This window comes from Lagopus leucura, unplaced genomic scaffold, assembly GCF_019238085.1.
Source record: "Lagopus leucura isolate 7727_CA_CO unplaced genomic scaffold, USGS_WTPT01 Super-Scaffold_100001, whole genome shotgun sequence".
In the NCBI taxonomy this organism is placed as follows: domain Eukaryota; kingdom Metazoa; phylum Chordata; class Aves; order Galliformes; family Phasianidae; genus Lagopus; species Lagopus leucura.
In genome coordinates this window covers 24,604,681-24,624,585 of record NW_024962262.1, presented here as the reverse complement: position 1 = coordinate 24,624,585, position 19,905 = coordinate 24,604,681, and the positions used below count along the sequence as shown (strand labels likewise).

General features: G+C 39.9%; 1 protein-coding gene across 2 annotated transcripts in view; it reads right to left on the bottom strand.

The window, feature by feature from the left end:
* The window catches only part of PIBF1 (progesterone immunomodulatory binding factor 1), a 152,503-nt gene that overhangs the window by 93,666 nt on the left and 38,932 nt on the right, over positions 1-19,905 (bottom strand). For both annotated transcript variants that reach the window (XM_042867776.1, XM_042867777.1), the window contains exons 8-9: positions 10,954-11,079; positions 7,303-7,401 (exon numbers count right to left, since the gene is read on the bottom strand). In XM_042867776.1, the coding sequence (XP_042723710.1) occupies positions 7,303-7,401; positions 10,954-11,079 (225 nt within the window). The remainder of the gene's footprint in view (positions 1-7,302; positions 7,402-10,953; positions 11,080-19,905) is intronic.

The window sequence follows — 19,905 nt, the reverse complement described above, 5'->3', positions numbered from 1 at the left end:
GAAATAAGAACTCATTTGCAAGTGGGAGAAATGCACTCACACTTCATCTGTGGGAATTCACTAGACTGCCCTTCCAGTAAACATTATATTTTAAAATAATGACGGAAAATATGCTTCCTTTAACTGCAGTTTATGAAAAGATTTAGACAGCTGGCATTACAAAAGAGACTTACAAAGACAAATGTAAAAGCTGTTTTTAAAAATAACTCACAAATCACTTTGCCAAAAGATAGCAACTTTACAATAATAAAAAAAAAGATTGCCATTATTTTTTGCATATTTCAATGGATAAATTAAAACTGCTTTGTCCTTTTGAGAAAATCAACAAGAGAAACACTAGAGATTGCTTTAAGAAGTAAATCAACCAACCAACCAAACAAGCAGATTAGCAGGCACACTGATTGCCACAACATAGCTACCTTCTGTTCATTTGCACATTTTAATGAAGAAAGTACCTTGCAGCAAATGAACTACTTGAAAAAGCTATTTCTTTATTTTAATGGAGAGAAGCCATCCAGCTCCAAGAAAATAAACCTCATATTTACCTCATTATCTACGCATACGGAATGCTTTGTAAAAAGCCCAAAACTTCAACATAACACAGAAATCAGACCCAGAATCCAGAACCTGTGAATGGGAACAGTGTCATAAGCAACAGTACTGGAATGTGCAAATCCAAGCCACAATGTTATAAAAAGTACACCACCTGTAGTAAAAAAGTCCTTCATGAATACGCTACAAAAAAAAATGTAATATTACAAAGATGACTGGGGGGCTGGAGCACCTCCCCTCTGAAGACAGGTTACAAAGACAGGCTGAGGGAGCTGGGCTTGTTCAGCCTGGAGAAAGGAAAGCTGCGGGGTGACCTCATTGCAGACTTTCAGCACCTAAATGGAGCCCATAAAGTGGAGAGGAATCAACTCTTTGAACGGGTTCATAACTGCAGGACAAGTGGAAATGGTTTTAAGTTGAAGGAGGGAAGATTTAGGTTGGATGTCAGGGGGAAGTTCTTTACAGAGAGAGTGGTGAGGTGCAGGAACAGGCTGCCCAGAGAGGTTATGGATGCCCCATCCCTGCAGGTGTTCAAGGCCAGATTGGATGGGGCCCTGGGCAGCCTGGTATTAAATGGGGAGGTTGGTGACCCTGCATGTGGCAGGGGGGTTGGAGATTCATGATTCTTGAGGTCCCTTCCAACCCTGGTCATTCTGTGATTCTGTTATTCCTCACGTAGTTCCAGATGTAAAGATCTTATAATTAAGACATCAATCTAAGCTTCATCTAATTTTGGGCATCTCAAAGAGACATAAAATTTAGATCAGTCACCTTTTTTTTAATCCTAGAGAATATATAGAGTATGGTTGGAGATTTGACAGTCATTTATATGTCTGAAGTTAGGGAGCATGAAGAGAAGAATGAGGGCTTCTAATTACTTTCACTACTCACAGTATCATTTTGCACAATCAAAATGTTTTCTTTTTCCCATAGGGATTTGAATAGGAAAAATTCTTCCTCTCTCTACAATCCAAAACCAATTCTAATGATTTTGGCAACCAAGAAAAAATGGGAAAATGCAACTTTCTAAATCATCTTTAAGCTTATTATCTAGAGCTGTTTCCTATCCCAGAGAAGCCACAACTAACATTAAGCAAAATTTCAGAAGGAATGAATCAGATGAATCACTGTTTTTATCTGTTTACCCATGGCAATGGACACCTTCCATGAAACAGAATATCCTTGAAAACAACTGCAGAGTTCCACATCGAAGCTTAAACTACATTAAGTAAAGATATATGCAGTAGTATTTCTGTTACAATATTAGCTACAAGTTGCAGCATTTTTACCATGTATTTAGTATGCAAATATTTTAAAAGATATACAAATAGACAGTAACAGTAGTTAAGGAAATTAAGGACGCTTTACATTTCATAATTTACATTTGATATCTAAGTTATGAAATCTAACACTTTATGAAAAAACTAAAATGACTGAAATGTGTATGTATTTTACATGGCACCCAAGCTTCATCTCAGAGGAACTTACACAGTATCTCCAATACTTTTATTTCCACAGTTATTCTGCCATTTGATGATGAAGTTTAAAATGCTTACTCACTCTTAAGAGAAAGTCTCTCGAGTTTTCCTGCCTGCAAGTATTTTTATTCTGTAGGTGAGAAGCTGATAGAAGCTACAAATTTTTTTTGCTTCTGGATTACCTAGTAAGGGCACATGCATACACAGTCCCTACGTTCTTCATGCTTCATCAAAAATGTCTGTGCAGACTGTGTGCAACATCATCTTCAGTCATCATCATCAGCTTCATTTCAATTACAAAAACTTGCTAACAAGCAGAGGTAATATGAAAGGAGTGGACAACATATGTTCACATGAGCAATATCTAAGAATTTTACCTAGCACTATGGAGATCTACAAAAGAAGTTTTTTGTTTGAAAATCTGCCTACAACTCTATCAGATGTACCCTTCCATACTACCTCTGGTAGATTTGTTCAATTCCTCGCACCACACCTTTTCTCTGGAATTACAAATCCTCTCACTAATCACCACCAGCAGCGCAACCTCCCCACTTTAATTTAGTGCTGCTCTCAGAGCCCCATTCTGAATAAATAATCCCATCTCAATTAAGTCTGGCTGAACTTTGGCTTGTAAGTAACTTTTTTTTTTTTAGATGTAAAAAAACACTTCACAACTGTACACTCACTGATATCATAAATATCTCAAACTAGTACCACCCCATTCTGGTATCCCCAGGACTCAAACATCACAGTACATCTAAGTGCCAATACTGCTACATACTATTTGCTAAAAATTCTGCTAACATGTCACAAGGATCCCACAGACCAAGTTATTGCTTAGCAAGAAATTAAACTCTGGTTAACTATGCATTAAACATTAATTGCGCATTCATTTTAGTTGCTTCACAGAATATTCTTATGGTTAACCAGATAGTCACATAAGTAGGCATTACTGTGCCACCAGCTTATTTAGCTAAAAAAACAGAAAGTATTTAAGCAGCTTTCCTCAGCGTAAGCTAAAGGACACAGACATCTCAATGTCTAGTATGCGATGCAATATTTCAGTGTTGATGGCATATAGTTTCAAAAAAAAATTGCTGGTCCCTGAATGTAAACAACTCTGAGCCAACCCTGACCAAAGGAAATAATAGCTAGAAATAAGATCATGCAAAAAGGAAGTCAGTTCTTCAGCCCTGATTTTCCTATTCTCCTCCTGGTCAACAGACAGATTGATCTCACAGAGAGAGCAAACATCACACAGGATGACAAAGACTCTCATGATGGTTTCATCAGTTGTAAATACCACCTGTAAATACCATATTGTCCCTTTTCTTTGGTAAGTCTTCAATATAATTATCATCAGTTAGGGGTATCCCAATACTGGATAGACTACTGTCAAAGGCAAACAGCTCCTGGTAGCTCATGGCTTGGCTCAAAATACCTTGGCTCAAAGAGGTATATTGTTTTGGTAGCATTCATGAACACAAGCATGATGGTTCCTCGTTTACAGAATACTCATCAAACAGACTAGCTATCCTCCACTATATAACAATGTGCTAGTGTTTTTCATATTGTTGAGTGTTACTTGCATCAAACAGGTGTCACTACCAACAAGTGAGGAGCAGGCTAAGAGTAGCAGTTAGCTTCCCATTTATACCTCTTTCTCAACAGTTTGAATTTGACTCTGTGGATGACAAGCTCTGCCCAAAGTTGAGATAAATGTTAGTCTCTACGTCTAATATTCTGGGGAGTTTCCCATGGGTTTACTAGGAGGTCCGCAAGATGATGAGGCTTTAACTCCCTTCTCAGACCACCATATAAACACCTAGTTAGACAAACTGTTCTTTACCAGTTATCCAATTAAGAGGAAGGTGATCAGATTCCGAATTTACCCACTTGATTCTAAAACGTTTATTGTTATTGAGATACTAAGATTGAAGAAGTGTGTATCATAATGGTCTGGTTCACCCTCAACTTTAGTTAGGGTTCTGTCAAAATGTTTTGAATGTTACACGGAAGACAGCTTCCTGAAAATACGCCCAGAGGAAAAACACTTACAGAATGATTTTAATTCCTAATTTAGATTTCGATGTCCTTTGTGCTTTAAAGCTACCAGATCTGTTTCAGGCCTTATCCCGTACTACTTGTATTATACATTACATGCCATGCAGCAACAGAATTTTGAAAGATGAAATGATAATCTAAACGTGATGGCTACAATAACAGATTTTACAGTCAGAATGCTATAGTTTAAATAACGTTGAAACTTAATGCTAAGATAAAAAAATAAATAAACAGTAGTAGGTAGTTCACCGAAGACAATGATGAAAAGAGGCTGAATAAGTTGGATAATACAACAGAATTGTCATATCACGAGCTAAAATACTAGAAAACTGTAATAGTTAAGTGAGTGCCTGAAAATTGTGGTGAGTGAGACAGCTGATTTCATGGTACATATTTACATTTCTTATTCAAGGTTTTTAAAGGGATACAAAGCACATACAATAAACAGTAAGAAAATTCCCAGTATTTTACAGCTTCTGTTCAGTTTTACATCGAGTAGCTGCAGTGTATCAGAAAATAAGTCTATGTAGCCTGGTAATACTGTCCTCAACTATGGACAAAAATGTGTATTTTGATGAAGAAAAATGTCTGCGAACATTGTATTTCTTCTCCTACTAGTATTTAACTATTACCAATCTTCAGCACATCTCATTTTATGAGTCCAAACACAAAACAAGAAAAATCACTTCAAGTACATCCCATGAGCAGCAATAAACTAACTGAAGAAGAGTTGAGATTTTCTTGTTTGATCACTAAAAAAAGATTTTATTAAAAAAAAAACACAAGAAAACAAAATATAACCAAAAACACCTGTATACTGTATAGGTGTTTCCTTGCTATTCCCAATATTTCTGATTTTTTTTTATAAAACCAGTTTCCACAGATACACAGATAAAGCTGAGCTACAGTTCTGGAAGAAGAAATTATACTCCTCAAGGTTTAAACAAAGTGAATAATCAAAGGAGTTTTCTGTTGGCTTGCTTTCTGGTAAGGAGATTAATGGCCATTATTTTGAAAATAATACTTAAGAAATATTCAAACTAAGAAAAAGTTGGCATACATTTAGTATTGCGACTTAGCCTTGCAGTAGAAGATGGAAGTATTATGAAGTGACCCTCTCCATTCAACCTCAAAACATTCAATTGAGTTACTTGAGTTAATATAGCTTTAAAATTAGAAACAGTAATAATATCAGCAACTTGAAGCAAAATGAAAACATTTCTATTTGGTCATCAATTTCCTTCAAGGTTTAACATTGACAGCAATTTAATCCAAAATATTGATTTTTTAATTTCACTGGAGGTAAATGAAGCATATTCTCACACAGAATTCACAACTGTATAGTATCAAAGAAGAAACAAATACTACATCCTAACATCACAGTGATCTACTCTGAGGTAGAAACAGCAGATTCTTTATCAATATAGCCTTCCACAAATACTATCATTAAATACTTTATCAGCATTTGTAAGCAGCTATTTACAAAAAGCTATTGCTTTTTTTTATTATTATTATTGCTTATATCAGTAAGCAAAATGGAAATAACTGCACCTGACTAGTAAATTGGGCATTAGTTACACTTCTGATCACAAGATTTGCCAGGGGCTTAATTTAACCAGAATTCAGGCCAGTCAACATTCCACATAATCCTGAAGCTTTCAAACATGTTTGCTTATATAGATTATGATACCAGTGGAAACTACGATGAGTCAACTTGTTTTCAATAAAGCAGAGCTAACTGTTATATTCACTTAAATACAATAATGGACAACACAAGTATTCCTTTTTTATTCGTGGATGTTCTGGTTATGTTAGAAAATTTCTTTGTTCTATAGAACTGTAAACTCAGACGTTGGAATTTTTCATTCCATCTTATTATGTGAATTTATTATTTTGCAGTACAATTTTGATAAATTATTTGGAATGTGGAGAAAGTCACAGTCTTGACAACTCTACGGTCTTGGAAGAGTGGTATTTTTAAAGCTATGCCTTTATTTTAAAGATGTGAAATATGGCCTTTTCATTTTCCTAAACAGATTTTAAAAAAAAAACCAACCATAATCATCTGGGGAGTAACCTGTTGCTTTGAACTCCCAAAATTGTACTAATCAACATTTTAAGAGTGGAAATAGGAGTTTTATTTGAATACTTATTTATGGAAAAAATTATAGTAGGATGGAAGCACAAGTGTATTAACCAAGATGATGACAAATAGCAAAAAAAAAAAAAAAAAAAAGACACATCACATGAGTGATCCTGGGGCAATGTAGATCCTTCACTAGTATTATCCCTGTAATGTAGTTATGCATTAAAAAAAGGTTTTTAAATAATTTGTGCCTATCCTTAAATTAACATTTTATTGTTAATTAACAGATTATTAAGCACAGCTAAAAACATCTCCAAGCAAACAAGTTTACATCAAGTACTTCCTTTAACAAGATGACTGAGTGGCATAGCTGGTTAAAGTACTGTGCTTTTCTTTATGGAACAAAGATGTTGACAACAAATCAAGCGCGAAGATTAAGCACATATGATGAACTTACCCTGAACAGCTTTGATTATGGTCAGTAGTTTTAAATTAGCCCATTATTTACCATATCTAATATTCTAAATTTGCAAAAAGAGAAGGTGCTGCAAAGCAAGATAGCAAACTGCTTGTGAATCAGCAGAGAATAACAGTTTTCCCCTATCAATATGAACGGAATTGTAGCTTCATATAGATACTGTGCTTTACATATTGAATATGAAAGAGGGAGGAAAGAGAACAGTAAGAAGCATGTAATAAGCATAACAGTTCATGACTGTTGCTCTTTATCCACACTTTAGAAAAAGTCATCATAATAGATAACTTTACATCTTCAACCAGAAAAAAAAATAAAGAAGTTCAGAGTTTAAGCACTTCTATGGCACAGCATGAAATACACCTTTTCTGTGAGAGGCATAATGACGGCTGCCTGTCTTTACAGGATTGTGAGAGAAGAATCAAATGTCCACATTGTTACCATGCTGGTAATGGGAAAACAAACAAACAAACAAACAAAAAACAACCTACTAGAATTAAATCTGTAACTTCATTTAAACAAAATTCTTGTAATTCAAATTATTCTTTGTAAGCAGAAAGCCACACGGGTCATTCCTCTTCCTTAAAACTTTGAGTATAAATGTACTTGCATTTTAAGATTTATTTTCATTTTTAAAAGATACTTACTGTTCTAAGAGTTGGTCATACTTTCTTAAAGCATCTCTTTCAGCAGTAACAGCTCTCTCTTTTTCAGCAACAGCATTATCTCTTGCTTCTCTCAAATTTCTGAAGGAAACAGAAGCAATTGTGTCAATATTTGGTTAGACTATTTCATTTTATAGATTACTAATGACTGATCTTAACTTTAATACTACCTAATTCAATTTTAATAGAGCAATAGAAAGACATCTGTCTATATGCCTATTCATTATATTTCATTCTTATCAACAAAATTTCTCATTCTAAAATTCTAAAAACAATGATCAAAGTTCCTATTTTTATGCAGAAACCCATGAATAATTCAGAATACAAGAACTACAAATTAGTTTTTTTGTTTTGTTCTGTTTTTTCCTGAGAATTAAATGCATTGCAGTAATTGGAATGTATTTATACATGTATATACGTATTTGCATTTACACTTGGTACTTCACTAAATCTATGTTGTCCTCCTAAGTGACATGATTCAAAACTTTTGTGATACAGCAGGAAGATTAGCTGAGCATAGAAACCCTACTTCCATACACAACTAATTCGATAGTCAGTCATATCGGTTATTACATATTGTTGGTGTTTCTGTCTGCCTTTTGCTGTTGTTGAAACTTGCAAACTAGCTCACTTCTACTTCATCTATACATACCAGAACAGTATCACACGAACTAAGAATAATAAATATAACTCTTATGTTAAAAACGATATAGGTATTAACAGTAGTATTACAGTTTATTGCCACTTTATAAATGGCACTTAGTGCTTATAAGCTGTATTTTTATTATTAAGTATTGTGATACAGCAATAACCACAGAACAGTTGTTGCTGAAGGTCTGATCTATATTATGAACATTTTCAAGGATTTTACTTGAAGATATCTACAGTTTGCTCCAGTGATGTGAACACCCTCTGGCACTCTGAATGTATTAGATGTCCTTAGAGATTCCTTTCAGTTTGGCTTCATAAAAAAGGAATCCTGTTTATGGATGAGAGAATGATAACAAAATCTACCTTAAAAATAGAATTATTAGGCTGCAAAATTTACCAATGAAATTCAGCAATTCATCTTGAGAGTACACTATTTAAACTGGTTCTTGACAAACTGTAAGAATATGGCAGTTAATTCTCTTAACAACAGTGAGGTTGACCATATTAAGTCTTAGTGCAAAACACAAAGTTGCAATCTTAAGACTAAAGGAAGAGAAGTGGATGATAATTAAATGGTAGATGTACAGTCACTACTAGAGCAACTACAACAACAGCAACTAGAGAATACACTATTTTGCTTAACCGTTAATTTAAGGAAATGAAAATTATACAGAGAAAAACCAGCATGAGTAAAGTACTACTAAGCAACATGATGGCAATCACAGATGTGATGCAACTTCTGTTGAAATATTTGCAATAGAGCTAGGAAACACATTAGTGACACTGCCAGTTTACAGATAATGAGCATGTTTTTAAAAAAGGTAAAACATCTGATTGCTATACATACAGGCCACATTGAACATCATGTATATGGCAAGCCTATCATACAAGTGAAAATCTCTAAAACTGGACAGGACTACTACCTACATATTCTTGAACAGGTCTGGTAAATTAGAAAAAAGAGGTTTTGAATCTTCTGAAGCAAAGTTGGGCTGGTTTGAGCTGACGAGGCTCAAGGCTGAATGCCTTTTAGTGTTCAGAGTGTTCAGAGTGCATTATTTGGATTCTCAAAAAGGAACTCAGCTAGCAAACACTGACATGATTTCGACACAAGCTGGTTAACTGGAGACAACCAGGAAACTTGGTTCAAACTAACAATTGCCATTGTATTGCACTTCTCACCCCAAAACTATGCTAGAGTGCATAAATTGGATTCTAGTAAGACTGAAGATCTGCTCACAGAGGGCATCTAACATGCTCAAAACCATTTAACTGTGTTTGACCTACAGGAACAGACTACAGCTAATCCAGAATAAAACCTTACGTGGCTAATCCAGGGCTCTGTGAATTCATTTGTGCTTGCTAATGCAAACATCACCAATGATGACTGCAACTGAACAAATGGAACTGATCCCAAATAAGTTAAGGCTCTAAGTATCATCCTTTAATAGGATTCCCCTCCTCCTTACCCCTTATTTTAGCTTCTTAAACTAACTCATCCAAGTGTAAAACAACTATCAATAAATTCAAGGGAAACATCAGTTCTGTCAGGCTCAGCAGGTAGGAAGGAGTAAGAAGAGCGAAGTATTATATTAGCTCCATGCTTTCAGCTTGAGGATAAAATCAGCATCTTATTTTCAGTCACAGTCAGTCAGCATCTCATCACATCACACAACTTCACTACAAATTGCTCTGCTTCCCATTTAGGCTTCCATCTGTCCCACCACTGAAGGGAACTTCAGACAGAAAAGCACCATCTTATGATAGAATTTTTAATTATTTTATAGAAAGATCACAAACCAAAAATCATTTTTCCTGCAAAATATGAAATAAAATCTTAGGGACTTACATTTCAAAAGTAATTATTTCAAAGTGAGGAAAAAAGCTTCCACAAATTTATTCCAGATGCAAACAAAATAACTTTTGATAGCTTTCTCAGTGATGTACAGACCCTCATCAAGTCTCCACAAACTGTCAAATCACTCTTTGTAACTGAACATAGATTTGAATACAGGAAGTGGCGTGGATGTGTGTGTTTGTTATATATAAATTTTACTAACACTTGCAAAAGTACACAGTGATGTAATATTTTTAATTAAAACCTTCAGTTGGCTAGAAGACAGACAGCAAGAGTCACGTTCTTTTTATACACTTCAGAGCAATAGCAAAGCTGCCTATTAGAAGAACAGATGCTGATGCTACAAATATCTTTTTACTCTAGTCATTTCCTCCTCCACACAAGGCACTTTCAGGACATCTATGATGAGTTTACAAGAATTGTTCAGTGCTCTTCCCATTTTAAGGGAAGAATAGTGTCAAAAAACAAGCTAAGAAACATACTAAAAGTAGTCTAAATCTCTATGGGGATCCCTGAAGACTTATATATGCCTAATATTGCTCATAATTCCATGATATTTAACAAGAAAAGACGTTTAGAAAATTTAGCCTGTAGGTCTTTGTAGGACTAGGATATTCTTCAAAAGACACTTTTATAATACTCTACAAGAAAATAATGCTTTTGTGAACGAAAATGCTGTAAGTCAAAGACTGATGTTTAGAAGATGCCTTATTCATTTCTCTCATTTTTTCCTGCATTACTTTCTACATCAATACCTTCCTTCTGGTTTCAAGACCAGACCATGACAAAAAAAAAAAAAAAAAAAAAAATCAACACATTTTGCATGAATTAGTTAACATTACACAGCTGAATAAACTTCAAACTACTAATATTTATGGAGAAGAATTTTAATAGCTATTTTAATTGATGCTGTCAGTGTAAATCTGTTTATAATAAATATTCATGATTAACATAACAGTATCGTTAACATAAAAATCATTTCTTGTTAACATTTACAAGATTCACATCAATTTTAAAACAAATTCATTTCTAACTTAATATTCGTCAACTTTGACTATGCCTTAGCACAAAAATACTACTTGCAAATTTCTGCCCTAATTTTGTTATTGCCACATCTTATCTACCTGTTTTCACGCTCATACATCTCTTTCGAAGCACTTCGAAGTTGCTCAATTTCTTGATTTGTTTTCAGTCTTATTTGTTCCAATTCCTCATGCAATCTCTTCTCAAATTCTGTTTTGTAGTGGTCCCTGTAAATAAACACATGACAGAGGAATGTAAAAAGAATTGTATGGCCAAAATATCAAAGCATCTGGTACAGCAGTACAAGCGTATTTTACAATTTAATATTTTGATTCTTACTTGTTTTCCTGCCAGTTTGGTTGGAATACATACCAGCCTATATTGCTCTGTAAATCTACTGAAAATTTTACCAGGAATAACAGCTTTCTGCAAACTGTAAAATATATAAGTAATTTGACATTGATTCATCATGCAATTTAACACTAACCATTTTTGTATAGGGTGGCAAAGAATTTCTGCAAGTGTTCATATTAATTAACCACTGAAAATGTTTTTAATTCCTCATTTTGCAAAATTTTCTAGTTTCTACATCAGTAGGAAGGGTAAATTAACTTAGTAACTCAGAATAATTCCAAGCTACAACACGATATTGATGTGTACTATTTGCATGTCTCATCTGAGTGTGAACATCGCAAGAAACTTTGAAGATTACATGCTGTAGACATTTGTGAAATAAAGCAGAAAAAAAAAAAAGATTTGAGTACTCATCCTGTCAATGTCACAAATAAATTACCTGAAATAAATATTTAAGCTTTTAAGCAGAAGATATTAAAAGATTACAAATTACTTCATTTCAGATTAACATTGTCATCTTCCTTTTTCATAAATTTGGAAGTTCACCTGAAAATGGAGAAAACCCCATACAGAATTGCTCTTACAAAACTATAAAGGCTTGTACTGTAGGGTAGCGTGGTTAGGTTGTGGTTGTACTTGATGGTCTTGAAGATCTTTTCCAATGTGAGCAATGCTATGATTCTATTTAACAGCTAAAGGGATGTTAATTTCTATAGCATTCAGCTGCTATTCAAGAATAATCAATCCGCAGTGAAGCCACTGTTAGACATTACAGGTCTGGAAATAGATATGCTTTTATTATTTTTGTTATATTAAACATGCATTTACAACCATAAAGTATTTTGATTCTAGGATTTGCAGTATGGCTTGTACTTTTTAGAAACCAGTACTTGAGTTCGCAAATAACTCCTCTGCATTAAACAAAAGCTGAAATCATTTACTTATTTTAGAATGCATGCTGTTAAAGTTTTTGTGTTTGCTTTTGTCACGGAGTTGACTAGATCAATCTATGTCCGTGACAGGGGCAACAGGCCTCTGTCCTCCTCCCGCACCCCAGTCCCACAAAAAATGGGAAGGAAGGAAGGAAGGGAGGAAAAGAGCAGTGGCAACAATCTATGGAGGAAAACTTATTTTACTATAATATAGGAATACAAGATAACACAATATATACAATTTAATTGAAATTGAGATTAATAAATCAGACAAGATGAGAGAGAGAGAGTTCCCGGGACTGAGTCAAACCTGAAAAGCTTGGAACGGCCAGGAAAGCACCTCCAGCACCCACTGCAAGGCAGCAAGAGAGCGCCCCCCCCACCCGGAAGGGCCAGATCCTATGACTGCTGTAATGTACAGGGATAGGTACTTGGAATTGGGGCAGTGACACTTTAATGCCCCGTACACTACATGATGTTTTGATGTGGAATACTGAAACCCAAAAACAAAAAAAACATAGAACCATGACATTCCACCCCTTATTCTACATCGTTACATCATGCTTAATATATATATACATATATACAAACAAACAAAAAATGATTAAAATGCACTACACACATATGGCTATATACATATACATGGAATTACTAACTGCACTCCCCCAGCATCATGTTTCCTTGTGGTACACAATGGACATCCCCATTCTTCTGCATTACCCACCAGGTGGATCCTGGTCCCTGGGCAAAAACTGTACGACAGAGAGGTTTGCCCTTTCCAGAAGCTGGAAGAACCCAAACTGCCTTTCCTAACATGTTCTTTACATGTACAACAGGGACTTTATCTCCCTCTACGGTATGTAGGGAACTGGATTGGTTAGGACCATCACGATTGATAGATCCTCTGGTATTGACTAACCAGGTGGCTTCTGCCAAATGCTTCTCCCAGTGCTTAAATGTTCCGCCACCCAGTGCTTTTAGCATTGCTTTTAACAATCCACTGTATCGTTCAATTTTACCAGAGGCTGGTGCATGATAGGGAATATGGTAAATCCACTCGATGCCATGATCTTTGGCCCAAGTATTTACAACAGAATTTTTGAAATGAGTCTCATTATCTGACTCAATCCTTTCTGGGGTGCCATGTCGCCACAGGACTTGTTTCTCGAGACCCAGTACGGTGTTTCGTGCAGTAGCATGGGGTACTGCATATGTTTCAAGCCACCCAGTGGTTGCCTCCACCATAGTAAGCACATAATGCTTACCATTGCGAGATCGTGGCAAGGTGATATAATCAACCTGCCATGCCTCCCCATATTTATAATTTTGCCATTGCCCTTCCTCCCAGAGAGGTTTCATCCTCTTGGCTTGTTTGATGATGGCACATGTTTCACAGTTATGAATAACCTGTGCAATGGCATCCATAGTTAAGTCCACCCCTCGGTCTCTAGCCCATTTGTATGTTGCATCTCTCCCTTGACCTGAGGTCTCATGGGCCCACCGAGCCAGAAATAATTCACCCTTGTTCTGCCAGTCCAGGTCTATTTGAGCCACTTCAAATCTGGCAGCTCAATCTACCTGATGGTTATTTTGCTGTTCTTCAGTAGCCCGACTCTTGGGCACATGAGCATCTACATGGCACACCTTCACAACCATATTCTTTGTTCGGGCAGCAATGTCTTTCCACAGTTCAGCAGCCCAAATAGGTTTACCCCTTCTTTCCCAGTTATTTTGCTCCCACTGCTGTAACCACCCCCATAAGGCATTTGCCACCATCCATGAGTCAGTGTAAAGACAGAGCATTGGCCACCTCTCCCATTCAGCAACATCTAAGGCCAGTTGGACAGCCTTTACCTCTGCAAATTGGCTTGATTCGCCTTTCCCTTTAGTGGCCTCTGCAACTTGTCGTGTGGGGCTCCACACAGCAGCTTTCCATCTGTGATGCTTTCCCACAATACGACACGATCCATCTGTGAACAGGGCATATTTCTTTTCATTCTCTGGTAGTTCATTGTATGGTGGGGCTTCTTTAGCATGAGATACTTCTTCTCCTGATGGTGTTTCAAACTTTCTACCTTCAGGCCAGTCCATGATGACCTCTAGGATTCCTGGACGGCTGAGGTTCCCCATCCGCGCTCGCTGTGTAATCAACGCAATCCACTTACTCCAAGTGGCATCAGTAGCATGATGGGTGGAGGGAACCTTTCCCTTGAACATCCAGTTCAGCACTGGCAGTCAAGGTGCCAGAAGGAGCTGTGTTTCAATACCGACTACTTCAGAAGCAGCCCGAACCCCCTCATACACGGCTAAGATCTCCTTCTCAATTGGAGTGTAGCCCTCTTCTGACCCCCTGTAGGCTCGACTCCAGAATCCCAGGGGTCGGCCTCGGGTCTCTCCTGAGGCTCTTTGCCACAAACTCCAAGTGGGACCGTTCTCTCCAGCAGCAGTATAGAGGATGTTCTTTATACCCTGTCCCATCCGTACTGGCCCTAGGGCCATGGCACGGGCTATCTCCTGTTTAAGCTGTTCAAAAGCCTGCTGCTGCTCAGGGCCCCATGTAAACTCATTTCTCATTCGCATCATATGATGAAGGGGGCTTACAATGAGGCTGTAGTTTGGAACATGCATTCTCCAAAAGCCCACTGCACCCAGAAAAGATTGTGTCTCTCTTTTGCTAGTGGGTGGAGACATAGCAGTGATTTTGTCGATCACACCTGTCGGGATGTGACGACGGCCATCTTGCCACTTTATGCCTAGGAACTGAATCTCCTGGGCAGGTCCTTTCACTTTGCTTCGCTTAATAGCAAAACCAGCACGGAGAAGGATCTGGATTATTTGCTCTCCTTTTGTAAAGACTTCTTCTGCTGTATCGCCCCACACAATGATATCATCAATGTACTGCAGGTACTCAGGAGCACTGCCCTGTTCCAATACAGTTTGGATCAACCCATGGCAAATGGTCGGGCTGTGTTTCCACCCCTGGGGCAGACGGTTCGAGGTATACTGAATGCCCCTCCATGTGAAAGCAAACTGTGGCTTACATTCTTTGGCCAAAAGAATGGAAAAGAAGGCATTAGCAATGTCAATGGTGGCATACCATTTGACTGCTTTTGACTCCAGTTCCTACTGGAGTTCTAACATGTCTGGCATAGCAGCACTCAGTGGGGGTGTCACTTCATTCAGGCCACGGTAGTCCACCGTCAGCCTCCATTCTCCACTGGCTTTACGCACTGGCCATATGGGGCTGTTAAAAGGCGAGTGAGTTTTGCTGATCACTCCCTGGCTCTCTAGTTGACAAATTAACTTATGAATGGGGAGCAAAGAATCCCTGTTAGTGCAATACTGATGCCTGTGCACCGTTTTTGTAGCAATTGGTACCTGTTGTTCTTTTACTCGCAGCAGCCCCACAACAGACAGATCTTCTGACAGGCCAGGCAAAACAGACAGCTGCTTAATGTTGTCTGTGTCCACAGCAGCTATTCCAAAGGCCCATAGATACCCCTTAGGATCCTTGAAATGCCCCTTTCTGAGATAATCAATACCTAGTATACATGGAGCCCCTGGGCCCGTCACAATAGGATGTTTTTGCCAGTCCTTACCAGTGAGGCTTATGTCAGCCTCCAACACAGTCAGCTCTTGAGAGCCCCCGGTCACTCCAGAAATATGGATTGATTCTGTCCCTTCATGACTCGAGGGCATCAGAGTGCACTGTGCACCAGTGTCCACCAGTGCCTTATATTTCAGTGGTTCTGATGTGCCAGGCCATCGAATCCACACAGTCCAATATACTCTATTATCCCTTTCCCCCCCCGACTGAGGGCAGGGCCCCTTTATTCATTACCTGTGGTAACTGGAGCAACTGCACTGGTGGTTGATCTGCTTTGTAATTCTCTCACCCGTGCTCATAATACAGCAGTAGGTTCACGGTGCCACTTCCTCATGTCTTCTCCATGGTCACGTAGGTAATACCATAAGACAATTCGCGGTGTGTCATCCCTTATTTGAGCCGGAGAGTGTCTGCCTCTAACAGCTGAGATTTTTGATGGTGCACATGAGAAGGAAGGTTCATCGTCTTTAGTTAGGTGGGCTCACATCATCTCCTTCATCTCCTTCATCTCCTTCATTAGACTCTTTTGATTATCCTGATCTTCATCAAGCATCTCTGATACTGCTACAGGTTTGTCACGGTTAATCAGTTGAGACACTTGCTCCGTCATTTTTGAAACAGCAGCAACGGCAGCATGAACTGAGGACAGCAATTGTTCGTAGTTTTGGAGCGTAACAGTTAATTCATAAACTAAGGGCGTTCTCTGTTGTTCGTTGTATCTGTCACACACTGACATTAGTGTAGCAGCATATTTGTCCGGTGCTGTTGTCACGAGTTTCTGCCATACCTCAGGTGTCATCCTCACTTTTTCAGGGTTGTGGTCTTGGCGTGGGTGGTTAGGAACAAAGTTAGGGTCATACAGCACTTCCACCACACCTATTTCCCTCAAATACTGGATACCCTTTTCAACTGTATCCCATTTTTTCATCGCAATCTTCAAGCCATTTTTGAAGGGATACTTTTCCTTCACGGCTATTAACACTCGTTCCCAGAGGGAGGCAGCCTCATCCGAACATCGACTAATTCCTCTATCAATAGCTGGATCTCTGGCAATAGCGCCTAGTTGGCGAGCTTCATTACCATCTAGAGACAAGCTATGGGCCCCACTGTCCCAACAGCGAACCAACCGGGAAACAAGAGTTTCATTCGGGTGCCGTGTAAACTCCTTTCTTGAACCTTGGATTTCAGTCATCTTTAGAGGCCAGCGAGTAGTAATAGAGATTTCCTCCTCATCACTCTCTTCTGCATGTTTCCTAGTTTTTCCTTTTGCCTTTCGCAATGGAGCGGTTAAGATCCATTAGGGACTGCGAGAGGGAGATAGACTGGTGGTGTAACTCTCTGCAAGAAACAAGCAGAGATTGCAACCCCCAGCCTGTAGTGGACTCTCTGCCTTACCGTAGTAAAAACGAGAGAGCTGACTTGGGAGGTGAAGAGGAATGGCAGCATGTCCCACCTCAGCGACGCAGGCAGCGCCCTCCTCAACCTACCTCGGTTCCTCAGGTGCCCCTAAGTAATAGGTTTGAAACCCTGGAACTGGAGGGTGAGGAGGCTGAGAACAAGGTGGTGGAACAGCCTCTGAGCTTTGCTAAGGAGAGGCGGTCGGCTCCACGCTTGAAGACCGCCTCTTCTGGTAGAGAAAGGAGGGTGATAGTTGTAGGAGACTCCCTTCTAAAAGGAACTGAGGGCCCGATATGTTGTCCTGACCCCACCCGGAGGGAAGTGTGCTGCCTTCCTGGGGCACGGGTCAGGGACATCTCTAGAAAGCTGCCTGGGCTTATTCGCCCGTCTGACTACTACCCCTTATTGGTAGTTCAGGTTGGCAGTGATGATACTGCCAAGAGAAGCCTAAGGGCAATCAAAAATGACTTCAAGGGTCTGGGGAGCGTACTGGATGGTGTGGGAATGCAAGTGATCTTCTCTTCTATCCCTTCAGTGGCAGGGAAGGACTCTGAGAGGATCAAAAAAGCCCTCCTCATCAATAAATGGCTTAGAGGATGGTGCAGGCAGAAGAACTTTGGTTTTTTTGACCATGGGGCAATTTACTCGGCTCCTGGCATGACGGCTGCAGATGGAGCTCAACTGTCTACAAGGGGTAAAAGGATCCTAGCCCAGGAGCTGGCAGGCCTCATTGAAAGATCTTTAAACTAGGTAAGAAGGGGGAAGGGGACAAAATGAGGGCTGCTGAGGTTCAGGTAGTTCGAGGTTCAAAAGTGAACTTGATGGGTGACGAGGGTGGAGTTCGAAGGGATGGAGTGTGGCAGGGGAATGCTGCCTCCCTGAAGTGTCTATACACTAATGCACGCAGTATGGGAAATAAACAGGAAGAGTTGGAGATCTGCGTGCGGTCACATGGCTATGATCTCATTGCGATCACAGAGACGTGGTGGGACAGCTCGCATGACTGGAATGTTGTCATGGAGGGCTATGTGCTTTTTAGGAAAGATCGGCCGGCAAGGCGGGGTGGTGGAGTTGCTCTTTATGTAAGAGAGCAGCTTGAATGTATTGAACTCCACCTGGGGGAGAGTGGTGTAGCAGTGGAGAGCTTGTGGGTAAGAATCAAGGGGCGGGCTGGTATGGCTGACACCGTTGTGGGTGTGTGCTACAGGCCCCCTGATCAGGAGGAGGAGGTTGATGAGGCCTTCCACAAACAGTTAGAAGCAGCGTCACGATCCCAGGCGCTGGTGCTTATGGGGGACTTCAATCATCCAGATATTTGCTGGAAAAGCAATGTGGCCAGGCATGCGCGGTCCAGACGGTTCCTGCAATGTGTTGAAGACAACTTCCTGATGCAGGTGGTTGAGGAATCGACGAGGAGAGGGGTACTGCTGGACCTTATTCTCACTAATAGAGAAGGGCTTGTCAGGGAAGTAAAGGTCGGGGGCAGCTTGGGTTGTAGTGACCACGAGATGGTGGAGTTCAAGATCCTGAGTGGAAGAAGTAAAGCAAAAAGTAGGATTGCTATCCTGGACTTTAGGAGAGCCAACTTCGATCTCTTTCGGGGCCTACTTGGAGCTGTCTCATGGGCTAGGGTGTTGGAAGGCAAGGGGGCCTCTGAGAGCTGGTCAGCATTTAAGCAGCTCTTCTTCCAAGCTCAGGATCGGTGCGTCCCTGTGAGGAAGAAATCGGGAAAGGGTGGCAGGAGACCTGTGTGGATGAGCAAGGAGCTCGTGCACAAACTCAAAGGAAAGAAGAAGGCCCATGAAATGTGGAAAAAGGGTCTGACTACTTGGGAAGAATACAGGAATGTTGTCAGGGTCTGCAGGGATGCGACAAGGAAGGCTAAAGCCCGCCTGGAATTAAATCTGGCAAAGGGGATAAAGGATAATCAAAAAGGTTTTTTCAAGTACATTAACAGTAAAAGGAAGACTAGGGAGAATGTGGCTCCCCTGCTAAGTGACGGGGGTGTTCTGGTAATGGGGGATGCTGAGAAGGCAGAGATACTGAATGCCTTCTTTGCTTCTGTCTTCAGTGAAAAAGCTCCCCCTCGGGAATCTGAGAACCTGGAGGTTAGTGAGAGAATCTGGGGAATGGAAAACCCCCCTTCTGTCAGGGAAGAGGTGGTCCGAGAGCGCATAGGCAACACCAATATTCACATATCCATGGGACCCGATGGGATGCATCCACGGGTGCTGAGGGAGCTGGCAGAGGTGATTGCTGAACCGCTTTCTGTCATCTTTGAGAAGTCTTGGAAGACGGGGGAGGTGCCTGAAGACTGGAGGATAGCCAATGTCACCCCGGTCTTCAAAAAAGGCAGGAAGGAAGACCCAGGCAATTATAGGCCAGTCAGCCTCACCTCTGTCCCTGGAAAGGTGATGGAACAGCTTGTACTGGATGTCATCTCCAGACAACTGGAAGAAGAGGAGGTTATCAGGAGTAGTCAGCACGGGTTCACAAGGGGGAGGTCGTGCTTGACCAACCTGGTAGCCTTCTATGATGTTGTCTCTGGCTGGGTGGATAGGGGGAGAGCAGTGGATGTAGTCTACCTTGATTTCAGCAAGGCATTTGATACTGTCCCCCATGACATCCTTATAACAAAGCTGAGGAAGTGTGGGATAGATGAGTGGACAGTGAGGTGGGTTGAGAACTGGCTGACTGGCAGAGCACAGAGGGTCGTTGTTGGTGGTGCAGAGTCCGGTTGGAGGCCTGTAACTAGCGGTGTT